The sequence below is a fragment of the Triturus cristatus genome, chromosome 5_1 (assembly GCF_964204655.1).
Source record: "Triturus cristatus chromosome 5_1, aTriCri1.1, whole genome shotgun sequence".
In the NCBI taxonomy this organism is placed as follows: Eukaryota; Metazoa; Chordata; class Amphibia; order Caudata; family Salamandridae; genus Triturus; species Triturus cristatus.
The window spans coordinates 69,674,655-69,694,960 of record NC_140587.1 but is presented as its reverse complement, the minus strand read 5'-3'; the positions used below and the strand labels follow the sequence as shown (position 1 = coordinate 69,694,960).

The 20,306-nt window shown below is 45.7% G+C and overlaps 1 protein-coding gene across 1 annotated transcript in view; it reads right to left on the bottom strand.

The window, feature by feature from the left end:
- Nucleotides 1-3,297: 3,297 nt before the first annotated feature.
- LOC146830202 (lymphocyte antigen 6E-like) overlaps nt 3,298-20,306 on the bottom strand; it is a 55,010-nt gene continuing 38,001 nt past the window's right edge. The window contains exons 3-4 of the mRNA XM_085604032.1: nt 17,094-17,285; nt 3,298-4,853 (exon numbers count right to left, since the gene is read on the bottom strand). Of these exons, the coding sequence (XP_085460158.1) occupies nt 17,095-17,285 (191 nt within the window). The 3' untranslated portion in view covers nt 3,298-4,853; nt 17,094. The remainder of the gene's footprint in view (nt 4,854-17,093; nt 17,286-20,306) is intronic.

Sequence of the window (20,306 nt, the reverse complement as noted above, 5' to 3'; positions counted from 1 at the left end):
CATGGGTAAAATAAAGGGCCTGATTCAATCAATCAACCAATCAGTGAAATGTGAAGCACGCTTTTCACCCGTAAGGGTCTCAAGGCGCTGGGGGGGGGGGAGCAGCTCCAGTCAGTCAAAGAGCCTGGTCTTTAGGGTCTTCCTGAAGATGTACAGAGTGGGGGCACGTCTGATGTTGATTGGGAGCTCGTTCCGTGTCTTCTCCGCGATGAAGGAGAAGGCTCTTCCACCTGTTCTGGATCTGTGATTGTGTGGGGTTTCAGCAAGGGTGAGGTCCGTGGATCTGAGGTTTCTATTGGGTACGTGGAAGGCTATTCTTTTGTTCCGATATTGGAGTCTGGTGTTGTAGAGGCATTTGTATGTGTGGGGGAGTATCTTGAAGTTTACTCTCTTCTCGACGGGGAGCTAGTGGAGGTCTTGCAGGTGTTGGGCGATGTATTTATGTTGAGGGATGCCGAGGACGAGTCTGGCTGCAGTGTTTTGTATGGTCTGGAGCTTGCAGAGCTGAGATTTGTTGATCCCGGCGTAGAGGGCATTTTCCAATCTGCTGGTTATGAGTCTTGCGAAGAATGCGGAGGGTGTTGAAGCAGGTGGAGGCAACAGCGTTGATCTGTCGAGTCATGGTGAGGGAGGAGTTGAGTCTGATGCCGAGGTTCTGGGTGTGGTCCTTGGGGGTGGGGGGTTGTCGAGGGCAGTGGGCCACCAGGTGTTGTCCCATGCAGTGGGGGAGGGTCCGAGGATGAGGACCTCTGTCTTCTCCAAGTTGAGCTTCAGGCATCTGTTGCTCATTCAGAATGCGACATCCTTTATTCCTTCCTGGAAGCTGAGTCTGGTGGTAAGGGGGACCTTAGTGAGGCAGAGGATGAGCTGGGTGTCGTTGGTGTAGGATACTATGCTGAGCCTATGCTATCTGACGATGGCGGCAAGGGGATCATGTAGATGTTGAAGAGCGTGGGGCTGAGCGACGATCCTTAGGGGTACTGGGCAGCTGATCTTTGTGGGTTTGAAGAGAAAGGGAGGAAATCTTATTTTTTGGGTTCTGCCAGTAAGGAAGGAGCGGAGCCAGTCAAGGGGGGATCCCTGTTTGCCGGCGTTGTGGAGTCTGGTGGCGAGAGTGGAAGACGGTTTCAAAGGCTGCAGAGGGGTTGAGCAGGATCAGGGTCATGGTGTGGCCTTGGTCGAGGAGACTGCCGATATCATCTGCAGCGACGAGTAGGGCTGTCTCGGTGCTGTGGTTGCTGTGGAATTTGGATTGGGAGTGGTCAAGGATGGAGTCCTCTTTGATGAGTTTCGTTAGTTGGATGTTGATGATCTTTTCAGTGACTTTGGCTGCGAAAGGGGGAAGAGAGATGGGTCGGTAGTTCGTGAGGTCCGTTGGATCTGCTGAGGGCTTCTTGAGGAGTGGCTTGACTTCTGTATGTTTCCTATCATCTGGGAATGTGCTGGCTTTGAAGGAGGCATTGATGATGCGTCACAGCTCCGGTGCAATGGTGTCGGTAGCTCTGTGGAAGATGTGCGGAGGGCAGGGGTCAGTGGGGGCTTCTGAGTGAATGCCTTTCATGGTTGATGCAGTGTCTGTCGTTGCTGAGGGAGGAGTGGGTTCGGTGTCCGGTGTCTGTATGTTGAAGTTGTCGTAGATGGATTTTATTTTCAGGTGGAAGTAGGAGCCAAGGTTGTTGCAGAGGTCCTGGGAGGGTGTGACATCCATGGCTTCGCTAGGGGGCTTGGTGAATTCCTGAATGATGGTGAAGAGTTCCTTGGAGTTGCTGGCGTTGGCGTGGACTTTGTTTCAGATGAAGATCCTCATGGTGGATCTGATGAGTTGGTGGTATTCTGTCATGGCGTTCTTGTATGTAGAGCGGTCTTCCAAAGTTTTGCTGTTTCTCCAATTCTTATTGACATGTCTGCAGGTGTGTCTGGATTCTTGGACGTCAGCAGTGAACCAGGTGGCCTTCCTGGGCTGCTGTCTGCTGGAGTTGCAGAGGGGGCGAGCTCGTCTGTAGAGTTGGTGATCCATCTGTGAAGTTCTTTGGCTGCAGAGTTGGCGTCGGTCGAGGTGGGGGGGCTTCGCGGTTGAGGGTGGAGTTGAGGTGCTCTTGGTGACCTTGCTCCAGTTCCTTTGCGGAGGGTGGGGTGCAGGTTTGGGGGTGGTGGGTTTGTCGATGTGGAAGTGTAAACAGTGGTGGTCCTTCCAGGTGGATTGCATGGTGTGGATGAAATGTATGATGTTACTTCCTGTGAAGATGGGGTCAAGGGTTTGTCCTGCCTTTTGGGTAGGGGTGGTGACAAGCTGTTTGAGTCCAAGGTTGGTGAGGTTGTCCAGGAGAGTGGCGGAGTTGGGGTCGCCTAGGTTGTCGAGGTGGAAGTTGAGGTCTCCGATGAGTATGTAGTCCATGGAGGTGATGGCGTGGGGAGCGATGAAGTGGGCAATGGTAATGGTGAACGTGGTTCAAGGTCGGGGAGGTCTGTAGGAGAGGGTGCCTTGTAGGGTCATTCTGAGCCTGCTCTGGATCTGGAAATAGAGGTGTTCGGTGATGGACGTGGAGTCACTAGTGCTGGAGGTGGTGAGTCGGAGGGAGCTCTTGTGTGCGATGGCGAGTCCTCCTCTTAGGCAGTTGGGGTGGCCCTTCCTCTGGATCTTGTATCCGTCTGGGATGGCGGTGGTGATGTTGGGGGGTCGGAGGTGGGGTTGGTCCATGTTTGCTGAGGAAGGCGACGTCTGGCGAGAGTGTGCTGAGAAGGTCCCAGAGCTCTACTGCTTTGGCACCTTCAGTGCGCAAGCGGCATGCCCAGCTGAGCACGTCCGCTGCTTACCTTGGCCTGATTACGATGTCGGTCGATGCCTGATTATAAAACAGCTGGTTGGAGTTGAAACCAGACGGTCATTCTGGCTGGCTTCCAACAGGCTGCAGGAAGCCGTAATCCAAATGAAAGGCATTTCTGCCTTCTGGATTACGATGCATGGTTTCCGGCAGGGTTTCCATGCTCGCCTCTGCGACATGGAAACCCTGTTGGAAAGCATGTCTGGGGGCGTCTGGCAAGGCCCCCTTCTGTATTGGACCTCCGGTTGGGCACTGAATGCCCCCCTGTTGATCCCTGCACCTTGTGGCAGGCACCAGATTCTCATCATCTTACCTAGTGCATGCCAACAGTTTGGCTCAGCAGTGGTGTAGTCCCTATACAAGCTATTGTGCTCCTCGATTGGATCTCAAATCAATAATTGCAGTTGTGACCTTCTCAGTAAGAATGACAGACACGGGTCAACCTTTTGAGAAGTTTATATAAAGAGTTAGTAAACAAAATACATGAATTATATCATAAGCATGATTAGCAATGAAGAATGCAAGTCAAAGGTACAAAGAACTCAGTAAAGTTCAATGCAAAATCCAGCATGTATTTGCCTAACAAAGTGGGGAATGGGTTCCTGGTTACAGAGGAAAAGTACACCCTTGTATAGGAATTTAGACAAAGGATATCATACAATACTACACATGTACATGGTCCTCAGGATATGCACCAGTGAGGAACGACCAAGAAGGAACAGAATACATTCGAGGATTCTCTCATATTACTATTGCTCTGAATTCAGTTGCTCTCACAGTTTATTCAATTACAATAATAGACACTTTAGATAAATGATAATCTGAGAAAGTTGAGATGTCCTTCATCAGGTATAGTGTGGTGAGAAGACTCGGGGAAGGCTCACCGCCTTCAAGTGTGAAGCTTGCAATTCTTTAATAAGAGCTGAGAAATAACAACAGCAACAATCACATGTTACAGCATCATTTCAAGATGGAAGTGAGTACATCTTCGGTATGATAGTGCAACTTTGATTTCAAGCATTTTTATAAGCATAAAAGATGAAACAACATTTACAGCAACATAGTGCAAGGGAGGGTGTGTGACGTCCAGCATGGTTCTGTAGTGCGAAGCTGCCCTTCCAGTACTACATAGCATGCTAGTGTAAAATCTTTTGCACTGTGTGTGTGTGTGTTGTAATTTACATGGTTTGAGGAGAGAACACTTTTCTCTAATATTTCACATGTGACATAAAACTGGTCTACCTACTTTAAAAAGATAGATTTGTGCATTAAAATCCATAGGTGGTTGCATGGGAGCGCCCACGTGTAACCCATTGGATGCCTGCTAAAAAAATGTAGTGAACATTAGTTTAAGGTCACTGTCCAGTGCAAGACATTTCCAGCAGCCAAAGGACTTGATAAATCTGGCCCAGGTTTTGCTTCCAAGGTAATCAGCCTAGAAAAGAACAAAAGACTGCCTGCGAAGAGAGAATTCCATCTTTATAAATATTTATTAAATCAAATAATCATTTTTCACGTGTATTTATCGATTTCATCTTTAGAGGTGTCTATTTTATTTAGAAATTGCAAAGTTAGGGTTGTCTATATATTACACAGAGTGATGTCAAATATAATATTGTTATTCTTTCTCTTACAGAGGTGGAGAGAATCTGGACTTTTGTTTCAAAGGTCATCCGTGCTGGTAACATTCCTCAGCCAGACCCAGACAGGAGTCCTGCAGCGCAAACTTAGCATTTCATCATTCTGCAGTCGATTGACTGCCTACTCTTAAAGTGAGATATTAGTGATAGTTTTTTTTACAATGTATAGAGAAGATCTAGGATTGTGCTAGGAAGAGCCTTAGCTAAAAAGACATGTTTATGCTGCATTGGCAAAAGGGAGAACGCCATACTAATGCTTTTTTTAAACAGTATTTATTTGATTGACAAGTAGTGGTCATTCATCCTGGGACGCTGAGTGGAATTAGTATTCTCTGGAACCGTTCTTGCAAAATGTATCAAGGATAAAGTACCTTTCAGGAAGGAAGTCCATCTAGAGTGAAAAAAGGCAGGATATATTGACTTTCAAGATAACTAAAACATGTTTACTCTCCTAAAGTCATCTTATTTTTAAAACCATTAAAAGAAAATAGTCCTTCTTTCCACAAGTCCTACCAACATTCATTTCCAGGCCCTTTTCCCACTCTTGTTGACTCTGTTTCATTGCTGCTTTCCTCCTATTTTTCTCTTTGTACTTCTTCCTCCCTTTGTCGCTGCTTTCCTCTTTCCCTCCACCCTTTTGTCTCTCTCTTCTGCCTTTATCTCTGTTCTCATATCCCAGATGCAGGAAGACCCCTGACTGAAACCTGTGAACAATGTGTCTAGGAGTATTACAAAAATAAGCCAGAGTAAAGTATTTGGGAAGTGGACTCACAATATTTGTTGAATATTTATAGCAAAATAACGTGTCCCTAATCTGTATCTTTACCTGGTTCCAATTCATACAGAACCTCCAGGAAGAAGGAGAAAAAAAGAGAGAAAAAGAGAGACAGAGACAAAAAGAATTAATGTGAGTATGTCCATGTTTATGTGTGAAAGGGATGGAGAGAAGAGAGTGGGAAGGGAGAAAAAGGTGAGGCAAAGAGAGTGTGCGAAATGAGAGGAAGAACAGAGAGGGAAAACTGAGAAAGGAAAGAAAACAATAGAAAATGACAAGTGCTAACAAGAGAAAGCTAATGTAAGAAATTGGGTTATTAGTTGAGGGGGGAAGACCCACTCAAATAATAAGCACAGTCCTTGTCAGTGTGAGCCACCGAAAGTCACTAAGGGCCTCATGTAGGTAGCCAAATACCGGTCGGTAACGGCCGATTTTCGGTAATTATACCGTTACCGACCGGTATTCTGGCCATTGGTATGTAGGGGGACAAAGTTTGCTTTCGGAATTTACCGAATCGGTAAAATTACCGATTCGGTAATAATACCGAGTCGGTAATGTTACCGAATCGGTAACTTTTCCGAATCGGTAATTTTACCGATTCGGTAAATTCCGAAAGCAAAATCGAGATGTAGGGGGAGTGTGTGTGTGTGTTTCTGAGTCGGTATTTACCACCAACTTATAGTTGGTGGTAAATAATGAATGTATGTGTAAATGCATTTTTACGCGCGTAGCAGTGTGCAATGTGGCATACATACATGCCCTTAGGGCATGTATGTGTGCCACATGTGCACACATGGCCGAATCAGGGGTGCAACAGGGTGTCAATGTGACACCCTGCCACCCTTGTATGTGTTCCCCCCATTACCGAATCGGTATTTACCGAATCGGTAATGAGGCATACCTTCCCATCAATGGGAAGGTATGCCTCATTACCGATTCGGTAAATACCGATTCGGTAATTACCGACTAGTAACGATTCGGTAAAAAATACCGACTCATTACCTACATACGAGTTACCACTTCTAAAATACCGATTCGGTATCGTTCGGTATTTTAGAAGTGGTAACTGGTATGCTACCTACATGAGGCCCTAAATAACCCGCGCTCCACCCTCTGGTAGCGTGGCACAAAAGTAGTCAGGCTCAACTAGAGTCAATCAGCACTCAAACTGTAATAAACTGACAACACTACAAAAGAAAAGCCTACTACCAATTTAGAAAAATCAAGTACATTTTAATGAATGGAATGACACAAAAAGAATTGTCAGATCAGTAATAACAGAGTTATTATTGTTGAAAGTTTTCATTGAAAAGTAGCACCAAAACAAACAAAGTGCCAACTCCAGTCATTTGGACTCGTGTGAGCTATGGAGCATGGGGTGGCTACAGGAACCTTTCTTTCCCTGATCTAAGGGTTACCTTCAGACATAGAACATTTCTTGAAGAGTTCTAGAGAAGATAGAGTGTTCAGTGGGGCAAAGCAGCGAGCTGTAGAGAGGAGTACACACTAAGGGCCAGATTTACTAAAAACTCATGCAATGCAGCAAGACAACTTGAAATGGCGCGTTCCTGCTCTCCCTCTGTGCTGGTGCACTCAATGCAGCCACCCTTGTGCTATGGTGCAAACATACCTGTGTTACAGACAGGATTGTTTTAGGCTTTCAAAACACCAAAGATCTGGCAGTAACAGGCACCCTCATAAATGTTATATATAGGTTTTGATATACGCGGATATCCTTATCTTCACCCAAATTCAGATGCTCATTTACACAGTCTGAACTAATCCTCTGTGCCTACTTAGTTAATTTTAAAACAAGAACAGAAAATAGAAGTAGTCAGTCAAGTCACTCAACAAACACCATACCCATTCTAATTAAGTGTATGTGTACAACAAAGAAAAAATGTGTAGAGGAATGAGAAAGTATCTCAAGTGAGCAACACCAGAGGTCGACAGCAAACGAGACGAACACCACAAAATTGGACTTTTGACAACACGTCAAGCGAAGAAGAAGAGGGAGCACAAACATTAGATCAAGGGAGGGTTAGGTTCAACCCCCAAGTACAGTCAAGTCAGTACTTGGGAGCGTTATTACACTCTTTTTTAGGCCAGACTCAGCGGGAAAATGGAGGGGGAGGCCCGAGGGGCAGAGTCAGGGCCCGTCAGAACCAAGCCCAGGCCCAGACATGGCAGATGTAGTCACCACGTGTGACCCGCGTCGGGGAAGGACCCCGATATGAATAATATAGTGGTTAACCTCTCTGCTCACCAGCTAACAGCATGTGAGTTAAGAGTCCTTAATAAAGGTTTTGGGTATGTTACCACCCCCTGCCATGATCCATTTAAATGTAGAATGGAAATACAAGAAATCATGAGAAAGATTAAGATAAAAAAATTATTTGCTAACAAGGAACAAGATCCTCCGTCTGTATTCTCAACTAATCTCCATCGCCCGTCTCAATTCTGCCTGCCTAGTTCATCAGTGGGTCCAGAAGTGTTAGTATTTGAGAGGAAAGTGCTCGATGAAGTAAAGTTGTTGGAAGAGTCACAGAAACAACATACTTTTAACAATATGAGTCGGAGTGATTGGCAGGCAATTAAAAAGCTACAGGACAATGCCACAATAACCATAAAGTCCGCCGATAAAGGCGGTGCTGTGATCTTAATGAACACATGTGATTACGAAGTTGAGGTCATGAGGCTATTACAAGAAAGGAAGAATTATCAACCTCTTCCCAGAGATCCGGCAGATGAACTTCTAAACATGATCAGAGCTATGGTTTGACAAGCAAAAAAAAAAAAAGTGGATAACCAGTAAAGAGGCAGATTTTTAAATTAGTGTAAAGCCCAGAACACCGGCGTTTTATATTGTGCCTAAAATTCATAAGGCCCAACGTCCACCGCTATGGCGCCCGATAGTCTCGGGCATTTCCTCTGTTTTAGAACCTCTGTTGCAATTTGCAGACTTTTTTCGAAGAGAGTCGTTGTTAAAACAACCGTCCTATGTCCAGGACACCACCAACATTCTGAAAACTCTTGAGGACATGGACTTTGAGCCTTTATAACAGTTTTTAGTTACATTTGACATTGAGTCTTTGTACACTAGCATACCCCAAGAGGTGACGCTGGTGGCAGCAGCTCGCACTCTTGGGTCTCAGGAGTGGTTCTATGACACCCCACAGTCTTATGTGATGCAATGCGTTGAGTTAGCCCTGACTCATAACTATTTTTGCTACAAGAACGATTTGTTCTTGCAAGTATCCGATACTTCTATGGGCGCAACTTTTGCGCCCAGTCTGGCCTGCATATATGTAGGCCAGTTTGAAGAACATCACCTGTATCATCCATCAAACCCCTTCCAGAGGCATATTTGCCTCTGGAAGAGGTATATTGATGATGTTCTGTGTGTTTGGTCTGGACCGGAAAGTCAGCTTCGCAAGTTTTTGGACTGGCTTCATGGTCGTGGCGAATGCTTGAGGTTCACATGGAACATAAGCAATTAAAGCGCTACTTATCTTGACTTGGATATTGGAGTAACTAATAACAAGCTAAGCCCAAGTGTGCATCAAAAACCAGAGGATAAGAGCTCGCTGTTGCACTACCAGTCGTTCTACCCGAGAGCCCTCAGGGATAAGCTCCCAGTGGGCCAGTTCCTTATTTACCGTAGGAACTGTTCTTCCACCTATGATTACCTGCAACAGTCTGAAAGTTTAACTGAGAAACTAGTACAGTGGGCTTATCCAAGGAGGATTGTCAACAGAGCTCGCAAAAGGGCTCATAACACTCCTCGGGAGGCACTGCATGAAAGGAACACTTAAGAATCTAATGATTGTCTGCCAGTCGTGCTGACTTTTGATCCCTTGTCCACAAAAATCCGACAGGCCATAAGAAAGCACTGGTCTTTATTATCCACCACGGAGTATCAAATGCCGCAACCAATGTTTGCGGACCTTAAGGACAGGCTTGTCCATACAAGACCAATGCAGCGCACTGTGAACAGCTCTATCCTGTCTGGGCACCGCCCATGTGGTTGTTTCTCAGTTTGTGATTTAACAGAAAAGACGACAAGTGTTCAGTTGTTGAAGGGAAGGACTTCGCATATACACAGATTCAGCAACTGTAATTCAGTGAATGTGACTTACAGATTGACATGTCAATGTGGGTTGCATTACATTGGTCTGACGTCTCGCAAAATCAAGGTTCGTGTGCAGGAGAATATTAGCACGATCAAAACCGGGCAACTGACCACACATTTGGTACAACACTATCGAGAACATCAACATTACCACAGAGCATTAAAATGGGTGGTTCTAGAGAAGGTGGAGGGTGAATCAAGTAACTTGGATAAGATACTTGCTACCAAAGAAGCACGCTGGATATTTTCCGAGAAAGCAGACCAGGTTGGTCTTAATGACCAAATTGAGTGGAACAAGATCAGAAAATAGTGACACAGAGATGATCTAAGAACTAAGTGAAGAAAGGCTGGTGTCTTATTGGCAGTGATTATGAACACATTTTGTTTAAATAAAACTGAATTTACACTACTCGGTCATGTAGGAAGCAGGGGGTCTGCTTTAGGCAGAGTCAGGACACACACACCCTTTATGAGTGTTAGGGATGTGGTAATGGTCTGGTGTCAATATATTCAGGGGTAGTGGCAGCCCGTGAATGTGAATACTACTATACACATCCTTTATGAAATTGAGGGGTGCGTCAATGTGATACAGTCAGAGGTATTGGCAGTCTGTGAATGTGAACACCCCCATACATGGTCCAGTAGTATGCACCCTGTGGACGAAGGACAGAATTTTTCCATTGAGCATCTTGTTGCACCGTGGTTGATGTGAGTGTGGTTTGGAGGTGCCTAGGAAGGCTTGTGTGTAGATTTGAATTGCCAAAATTGGCGCATATGTTTTCATGCTGCATGATTTGGCGGAGGTGATCTGTGGGTCTTGCACTGGGTGAGCCGTGATGTATTAGGCGAGAGGCAGGGGTGTTGTGGCGCCCAAAACATTGTGATGCCTTTTCTATTGGTACACCTCATGGGGCAGATCCAGGGAGTTGTACATAGTATTTCCGATCATTTGGACATCCAAAGATGGTGCCCGAATCAGTTGTAGTATAGTGAGCGCATTATAGTGATCACGTGACAGCAAGAACATCAGGACGCCTGAATATGCTGATGGCGCTCTGTTGAAGTAGGCAAGAAGTAAAACTATCGTGGCTGCGCCACATTGCGATACAATTTTTCGCAATAGCGCACCATGTGAGGAATATCAAGGGACCTACACATATGATTGTATTGAGCATTGGGAATTCAAAGATGGCGCACAAAATACGAGTATTCATAGTGAATACGTAATGGCGACCATGTGACTGTAACAAGTCTATATCAATCCTATATATGTCATGACGCTTGAGTAGGTTGAACGCGACTTGTTGAAATAGAAGGAAACGCCTCGTGAGCAGCACCCTGGGTTGAGTTGCCGCATGAAGGTTTCTGGATAGCAGTAAGGGCATGCATGATGACAAGATGGCTGTATGAGTGATGCAGTTTTGAAAAAGGAATACAAGGGTGGGTATGAGCTTTTAACGAAGAAAGTGACACCCTGTCCAGGCATGTGGGCTGGGCCGGTCGGAAGCGCTCGGGCATTGCTAAAAACTAAGCAGACGATGCAGATCGGCATAGATGATGCTATGTGAGATTGTTTTAAAATTGAGTGCATGCCTTAAGTCAAATATTGAGTCAGATACCGGGGCGCACTTGAGAGCAAAATCGAGGTGGAGTCCACGGGCCGCTTGGAAGTGCTCGGGCATTGCTAAAAACGAAGCAGACGATGCAGATCGGCATAGATGATGCTATGTGAGATTGTTTTAAAATTGAGTGCATACCTAAAGTCAAATACCGGGGCGCACTTGGGAGTAAAATCGAGGTGGAGTCCACGGTCTATGAAATTAATATTAATGATGGTGTGCCATTTCTAGGGGCATTATTTAGGAGCATCTAATGAGATATGTCTATTTCCACAGATGAACCTATAAGTAACGAACGTGCTGTTAAAAGGGATCAAAAGTATAAATGATATACACCCTTACGACTAAGTGGTAGCTGGTATGTGGGCCCATGGCTCTCACTAGGTAAATATTACGATCTCTACAAGACATGACTTGGTGCTATATTGAAGTCCAGTCTCAGTTGTTATTGCTACCTGAACTGAAATAAGCTGAAACTGAAGGTGTTTTCCTTTAAAAAAAATTAATTACTTTTCTGTATGTTTGTCAGTCACTCTTCATTTAACGTTAGATGTCTAGGGAGGTGATTACTGACCTAGGTTGCCCTGACGAATTTGCCGCCAATACATTATAGGCAATGAAACATGTTGCCCGTCCTTGAAGTGGTTCACAACATGCCGTGTTTTTAATGCTGCGCTAACTCACGTTTTGGATTAAAAAGTTACAAGTATGTGTGTGAGTTTAGCTCAATTTTATTAGAGACTTCTCCTGTCTCGTTTTTCACAGGGTCTTTATTCAATTTCCGGTCTCTACACCTTTTTTTCACTGGACACACATTTTTTTCTATATGACAAAGTTATCGATGATGACAAAAACATGGGCATGCTGGTGAGAACCTGCCAGTAGCTCTTCTGGTGGTGCTCACGTGAGATACTTTCTCATTTCTCCACACATTTTTTCTTTGTCGTACACATACATTGCATTAGAACGGGTATGGTGTTTGTTGAGTAACTTGACTGACTACTTCTATTCTCTGTTCTTGTTTTAAAATTAACTAAGTAGGCACAGAGGATTCGTTCAGACTGTGTAAATGAGCTATATGACAAAGTTATCGATGATGACAAAAACATGGGCATGCTGGTGAGAACCTGCCAGTAGCTCTTCTGGTGGTGCTCACGTGAGATACTTTCTCATTTCTCCACACATTTTTTCTTTGTCGTACACATACATTGCATTAGAACGGGTATGGTGTTTGTTGAGTAACTTGACTGACTACTTCTATTCTCTGTTCTTGTTTTAAAATTAACTAAGTAGGCACAGAGGATTCGTTCAGACTGTGTAAATGAGCATCTGAATTTGGGTGAAGATAAGGATATCCGCCTATATCAAATCCTATATATAACATTTATGAGGGTGCCTGTTACTGCCAGATCTTTGGTGTTTTGAATGTATGATGATTTGGAGGGTGATCTGGCATCAATATCCATCTTCATTTCCTTGTTGAAAGCATAGGATTGAGCACCTTCCTGCATAAAAACAATCACTGAGGCATTTTCCTCATTCCATGTATGCTGCAAAATGTATCATTCATAGAAAGAGGAAGTAACAAGGAGAAATAAAGATATTTCTCTTTGTTAGGCCACACTTAGGAAGAAGTTTCATTTTAACGGCTTCCTAAGTTTACTATGGATAGTAAATCTTGGAATGCACTAAAGAACACACATAATCCACCCATGGAAAGCCTTCCCATTGCAGAGTAATGCATGGCAGAGACTACTGCTGCCTTGCATGACTCCAGATTCACTATGCCACATAGAGCATTGCAAGGTGGTTCCGTATGGCATAGTACATCTAATGTAAGGGCTTGCAATGCCTTGCCTCACCTTGCATGACACAATATCAACGCAAGTCCTTCATAAATCAGGCTCTAAGATTCTCTTTCTCAGAGAAGAAAGCTTTTTGCATAGGCCTGGAAGGGTAACCCACTCGGTTCCTGGCTTGCTTCGGTGATTGATGGTCTCAGGGAGGCATTGAGAGCAGGTCTGAACATGGGAACCTCTGTGATTGTTGACTAAAAACAAGCAGTGCTCATTGTCATTCTGAAACAGCTCTGAAGGCTTGCCAAAGCAAAGCTACTCCCTTCAATCTGCAATCAGACAGACCTGAGCTCTTGAGGCGGAAGCCGAGAGCGTCTTGTGTTCGACTTTTTAAAAAACACTTGTATTGTAATTTTACTAATTGTGTTGTACTCGCACTCTTGGTGCTTACCTGCTGTCACGCTGTTGCCACAGCGCTGCCGCTGACCGAGAACCTGCAAACTTGCTCATTCCGCCATCCCGGCGAGGACGGAGGCCACGCCCCTTTCTGAGGCGACGCCCCTGACGCCGCCCCTATAAATAATACTGCCAACCAGCACCGCGCGTTAGACAGACCTGAGCTCTTGAGGCGGAAGCCGAGAGCGTCTTGTGTTCGACTTTTTAAAAAACACTTGTATTGTAATTTTACTAATTGTGTTGTACTCGCACTCTTGGTGCTTACCTGCTGTCACGCTGTTGCCACAGCGCTGCCGCTGACCGAGAACCTGCAAACTTGCTCATTCCGCCATCCCGGCGAGGACGGAGGCCACGCCCCTTTCTGAGGCGACGCCCCTGACGCCGCCCCTTCACGCCCCTATATAATGTGCATTCCCCGGACGCGCAGCGGACGAGCGCAGCGGGCGCGCCGTCTGCGCGCCGAAGGTGCGCCCAAGGTAAGCCCGTCCGCGCCAGGCCGGGCCCTAGGGCACACCTCGCTAGTCACCTTATTACGTACTCGCTCGACGAGCTTAAAAAATTACAGCCTTTTGCCCCCCCACTGTCCCCTACCACTAGCCGTCGTGCACATACTGCCGGCCTCATGCGCCCTGGTCTACCTTCTCCAGGTCGAGACACAAACACAGCAAATCCGGCTAAAAATGTTACATCTATCAGTATGTCCTATTTGAACACTCGTTCCTTAGTGAAACATGCTGAAGATATTTTTATCTTGTTGACGGATAATAGACCCGATATACTTCTGCTTACAGAAACGTGGCTCACGTCTGAGTCTCTCCCTGATATCTTGGCCGCCCTCCCCCCTGATTATTATATCCATCATGCCGACCGCCCCGATGGCCGGCCCGGCGGCGGGGTGGCAGCCATTATATCTAAGCGTTTGGACACCATCTCATCCCTTTCCCTCCCACTCCCAGAGGTAGACAATCTACTTATTAGCGTGGAAACCGGTACTGGTGCCTTCACTTTTCTCCTGTTATACCGGCCTCCACACCCTATGCCATTTTTCTCCACTATTCTGAGTGAACACCTCTCCAACCTCTTAACGGAGCATTCCAGTTTTGCCCTTCTAGGTGACCTAAATTACTGGTTCAATGACATCAGTGCCGGACCTCATGCTTTAGAGCTTTTTGAGACTCTTACTAGCCTAAACCTCACCCAACAGGTCACCCAATCCACCCATATTAAGGGCCATATTTTGGATCAGATCTGGACTTGTAATCTGGCCCTGTCCCAGCCAGTTATTTCTTCTTGTGTTTGGTCAGATCACCACTTAGTAAATACCATCATTACTATTGCTGGCCAGACTCTTGCTCCCCTGATGGCCGGCGGCTCCTCACGCAAATGGAGTACCTTTGACTCTCAGGGCTTTCTCACAACCTTGGCCGACACTCGGCCAGCTTTTAACTCCCCTGATAACATCGAAGGAATAGAACAAGACATCGGTTCCTGGCTGAAGTCAGCCAGTGACCTTTATGCCCCCTTAACCAAATTCCCCCCCACTAGACATCACAATTCCCACCGGTGGTTTTCTGTTGACCTCAAGCAACAGAAAACAAAAACCCGTCAGCTGGAACGTATCTGGAGACGTGATTATTCCAACGCAGCCAGGCAGTCCTATATGACTGCACGTAGGGAATATATATCGGCCATCATTGCAGCAAAAACAGAACACTTCTCTATCAGGATTTCGTCCGCAGTAAATAAATCAAAAGAGGTGTTCAAGGTAATGAACGAACTCACTACCGACGACAGGACTCTCCCAGCCCAAACCCCCACACAAGATGCCTGTGACACCCTCAATATCTATTTTTGGGAAAAGATCGAAAAAATTAAAAACTCTATACCTTCTCCACCCAAGTCACTCACATTGAACTTTCCCTCGGACAATTCCCTCACGTTCTCTACTTTCCCTACCTTGGACGCACCCTCACTGGCGGAACTCGCCATCCGTGTGAAATCAGGTTCTCCTAACGACAGATGTCCACCTTCCGTATTGCGGAGTATCTGTCTCAGCTTACCTGACTGTGTTTTACCCCTGCTAAATGGCTCGCTCAACAGAGGCATTGTCCCCAGTTCTTTTAAGGAGGCTACCCTCTTGCCCCTCCTTAAGAAACCCGGTGCTGATTCTGCACAACCGTCGAACTATCGTCCCATTTCCCTTCTCCCCTATTTCTCAAAACTCTTGGAGGCTCATGTCACTTGCTGCCTCTCCAATTTTATTGAATCCTCTGGTTATCTTGCGCCTAACCAGGCCGGCTTCAGGCCTGCCCACTCTACTGAGGCTGTCATTTTGGCAGTCTTGGAGACTCTCAGGAGGAACGCAGATGCAGGAGTCTCTCAGGCCCTTGTACTTCTGGATCTGTCCGCCGCATTTGACACGGTGGACCATGACATCCTTCTCCACCGTGTCAGGCAAGCGGGCATCCAGGGCTCCGCCCTTAAGTGGGTTGAGTCCTTTCTGACTGGCAGAACTCAGGCCGTCCGCTTAGGCCCTTACACTGCAACCAAAACGCCCGTGGTTTGTGGAGTCCCTCAGGGCTCCTCCCTCTCACCGCTCTTGTTTAATTTATACCTTAGGCCCCTGATTCAATCCCTTCAGAAATGGGACGCAGTTGTCTACAACTATGCCGATGATCTTCAGATTATCTTTTCTCTTAATTCCCCCCACGACATCAAAACATTTCATTCCGTGATGATTCATATTCAATCCTGGATGAACCAGAATCAATTGAAGCTAAATCCCGGAAAAACTGAGCTTCTCCTCCCTGGACTCAGTCACATCCACTGGGGCCCACAGTTTTGGCCTTCGGAGCTTGGTCTCCCTCCAGCCCCGGTCAAATCAGTGAAGAGCCTGGGAGTGATTATTGACTCCGAATTATCCCTCAAAAATCAAGTGGGGGCGGTCATTTCATCATGCATGTATCAGCTCCGGAAGATTCGTAAAGTTCGTCATCTACTTCCACCTGCCGCACTCACCCAAGTCGTCATTTCACTTGTGCTTTCCCGGCTGGACTTCTCGAATTCCCTCTATCATGGCCTCCCTCAATCTCTGTTACATCGGCTTCAGGTAGCTCAGAATCAAGCGGCCAAACCTTTACTTCATAAATTACACTGGCTACCAATAGGCCAGAGAGTAGCCTTTAAGGTGGCCTGCCTCACATTCAAAGCTCTCCATTGTCCCGGCCCCGCGTTCCTCAAATCTTTAATCATCCCTCATCACCCAACACGCAACCTTCGATCTGCTTATCGCCACCTACTTGTCACCCCTAAAATTAAAACAAAGAAATTCGGTGGCCGCCGCTTTTCTCACTTGGCTCCCAGTCTCTGGAACCCTCTTCCTCTCTTCATCAAATCCACTCCCTCCCTCTTGAACTTCAGGAAGTTACTAAAAACTCACCTCTTCACTCTTTGAGTCTAACCTAAGTGACTCTCGCCTTACTCGTCTCTCGCTCTTTCTGTCTTAACAGCGCCAGGAAGCCTTTGGTGTCAGCGCGCTTTACAAGTTGCATTTAAGATAAGATAAGATAAGAATCAGTCTTTGCACCACTCTTTTCTCTATGGACAGCTTGACTGGAAGTGCACTTACTATCTAAGAACACAGAGATTTTCTTCTACAAATATGTGTTCAGTTTCTGCAAGAGGAACGCATTTATCAGTGGAATCCATGGGTAGAGCACTAAGTCAATGAAAAGAAGCTTTCTTAGACCTCCGAGACCATCCGGTGCTCTTCAGTCTCTTCAGGGTCTAAACCTCACTTGGTTACAAGCAGAATCCTAAGCAAAGGTGGCATGTCCTACTGACCCCTTCTTACCTTATAGCCAGACTATGAGCAGTAGACATCCAACACCTGCTGCTAGGGAGAGCATTGCGCTGCTGAGTGGCATACTGCTTGCTTTGTTGCACAGGTTAGTAGTGCAGCAGTAAGAAGAACTGTAAATCTTTCCAGTAGTTCCAGAGACGTTCCTACACAGCGCTTCACAGCTCTTGCTTACAGTTGTGGTCGCTGTACAGCAGAAACAAAGAAAGGTTATTCAGAAAGGTCTTAGAAGCCAAAGAGTTCTGGTATAATTCACTACTTTCTGAACACCACTCCCCGTCCTTGCGAAAAAAACTAGGGCCCACATTTACTAAGATTTTGCATGGGGTATAACTTTTAAGGCCTAGCTTTAACACACAATCTTTTTTTGGCAATGCTAAGCCATGCAAAGGTGCTTTGCATGGTTTAGTAAATAGGAAGTAATGCAGCCCACAGCATAGCTACTAGGCATCAAGTAGGTATTACATGGGTGGTGCATGGGGGTTCCACCCATGTAATTTGACATAAATCATGATTTACAAAAACTTTATTTCTCCTTGTTACTTCCACTTTCATTTGTGATGCATTCCGCACCAACATATCCTGTAGGTAATTCAGGCACCCTCGTGCCATGGTGCAAGGGTGTCTGCATTGGCTCTAGAAAGCACACAATGCTCTGCGCAGTTGGAGAGGAAACGTGGCCAATAACTTAGTGGGTTTGGCACATTCCTGTTCTCTCTTTGTCAAGCAATGCAGCACAGTAAGTTGCCACACACGCACCCATGTTCACATTGGTGGCCATTCACATATACACATATGCACAAATAATACTACAAAACTCACACACACATGCCATCACACACACACGCACACTCTCTCTCACACACACGCACACACACACACATACACACACACGCACACCCACACACACACGCACACACACACACAATACACTAGCCTACTTTCACTTTATAATTTCCTCTCTATTATTTTATCCCACCTATTCCAAACAGCCACCAAATTGTCAAAACAAAATGGACACCTCTCTGCTCTGAACATGCTCTAGTCTACTGTTGGCCATCCATTAATAGATGCAGCGCCCCCAAGTCACATGGTACATTATATAAGATCGGTGGGGAGACTAGGGCTATGTGACTGCACTTAGTAATCTGCTGTTTAAGGACACATTAACACAGAGTGACTTTGTGCAGTACACATTATTGACATTGATTGTTATATTCATAGCAGGAAGAGCTAATACTAGAATCTCACCCAAAGTTTTAAGGTATTAAAGTTTTGCTTTGCCAAGGTTGTGCAGCCAATATTCCAGTAGTAAAGTGAGCAATGTTTCAGCAGACCCAGTGCACTGGGACGTGGCCACAGGGAATTACCAGCTGCTGAGATTAATTCAAGCTTTCCATCCATCACTTTTTTGTATTCCCAAGTGTAACAGGTTTGCCCATATATGAGTCCTGTGCTCACTGTGCCACTGGAACCGAGCTGCACTGACTTAAGAGACCCAATTAGGGTGAAACCTGTCTTGGCATGCTGGTGTTCCAGTGCAGGAGGACTTCACTTGACAGTTAGGGCTGCACTGTTCTTATTGGATTAGGACCAAATCTCATTTACATATGGTTGGGTCTTATCTGAGGTGAGATGGTGGGCAAAAAATAAAGGGTGAGATGTGTCCCTGAATCATTACCAGTGGCTTAGATTAATTAAGCATTTCATCCATATTTTTTTTTTTAAATATTCCCTGGCTCCTTTTTTCTGCCATGGAGGAAGAAGATATTTAAGAATTATTAGAAACTGTGTCCTCATTTTAGATTCTTGAACACTAACCATAATTACTATGACAAAATGAAACCTCCATTTTGTTATTTACTGCGGTCTCTGCCATAGTAAATTTATTGAGTTCTGCAGCTCTTGTTCCAGCAGCAGGTTCTTCAGAAGTGCCTCGTTGCAGTCAGGAAAACTGAATGTTTTTGCTGTAGTTGCCCATTAGAATGCTATGGTGAAGCTGCTTTAAAACACTGGTGAATCCCCTGGCACATGCTGCCGCTGCTGGCGGAAGTACACTTTTTACTGAGCGAGTCAGATTATTGAGCCACCTGGCTGAGGACTATGGGCCAGATGTACAACCATTTGAAATTGCGACTCCTAAATTGCATTAAACAGCGTGTCGCAATTTGCGAGTCGCAATGTCAAATGTACAACAGTGTCAGAGACACTTTTAGTGATTCCTAATGGGGTCTCAAATTGCATGCCTCATGCATATTAATGAGGCACTCGCAATTTGCGACACCATTAGGAATGGCTGGCCCTCCCAGGTATGGTGGCCTGCTAGGCTCAGCAGACCTCCATATCTGGGACTGCCTTTAAATAAATGACTAGCATTTGAGCAGCGAAGGGCAGCTGTTATCTTGATGATGTCAATAGACACTTCTCCATGTTGCACTCAACGCTGATGAGGCTTCCCTTAACTACTTGTTGGGGTTGGATTTAGAAACTTACGTGGTCATATCCTTGTGGGTGCAGAGGCACCCTGATCACACCTGAATATAGGTATTACAGGGTGTACTGAGTGGCACCATCTCAGACCCCAGTACTTCACTCCTTGCACTTTTCAAGGTCCTGAAAAAATGCCGTAGGATCCACTAGGGACCTCTAGAGCCGTGAAACATGTTGACCGAGAAACATCAACTTTCATCTCCATTAGCACCAAGATTAGAAGAAGGAAAATACTCACACTTCTGACTATTAGATCAAGAGTATTACTCTTGGCTCCAGTTTTTAACCATACCACATGGACCCCTGAATAAAACTTTCTAAGGGTACCAGTGCAGTATTTTTTACTCACTCACATCACTCCCCACACACTCGCACTCACCACTGCAGTGTTCCTCCAAAAGATCTCTGATAAAGAGCCCTCTCGTGGGGCCTGTGGGGAACAGCAGCACCCCCCCCCCCCGAGGAGCAATGCCCAATGATGAAGCATGACACCCGCTTGGGTGTGTGAGGGCACTTCTTCAACAAGGAGGAATTCCCCCCTCTGAGACTATCATAACCAACCTATCCTCTGAAAGACTTCCTCTCACCAGTCCTTTCAGCGACCTAGTAGGCCTGCTTTTTTCTCTTAGGAACAGTTACCCTCCAGTGATTGTAACTGCTTTTAAATAAAGCTGTTTTTTTTTTTGTAGCCCGTTTTATAGGAAAACGAGATGCATT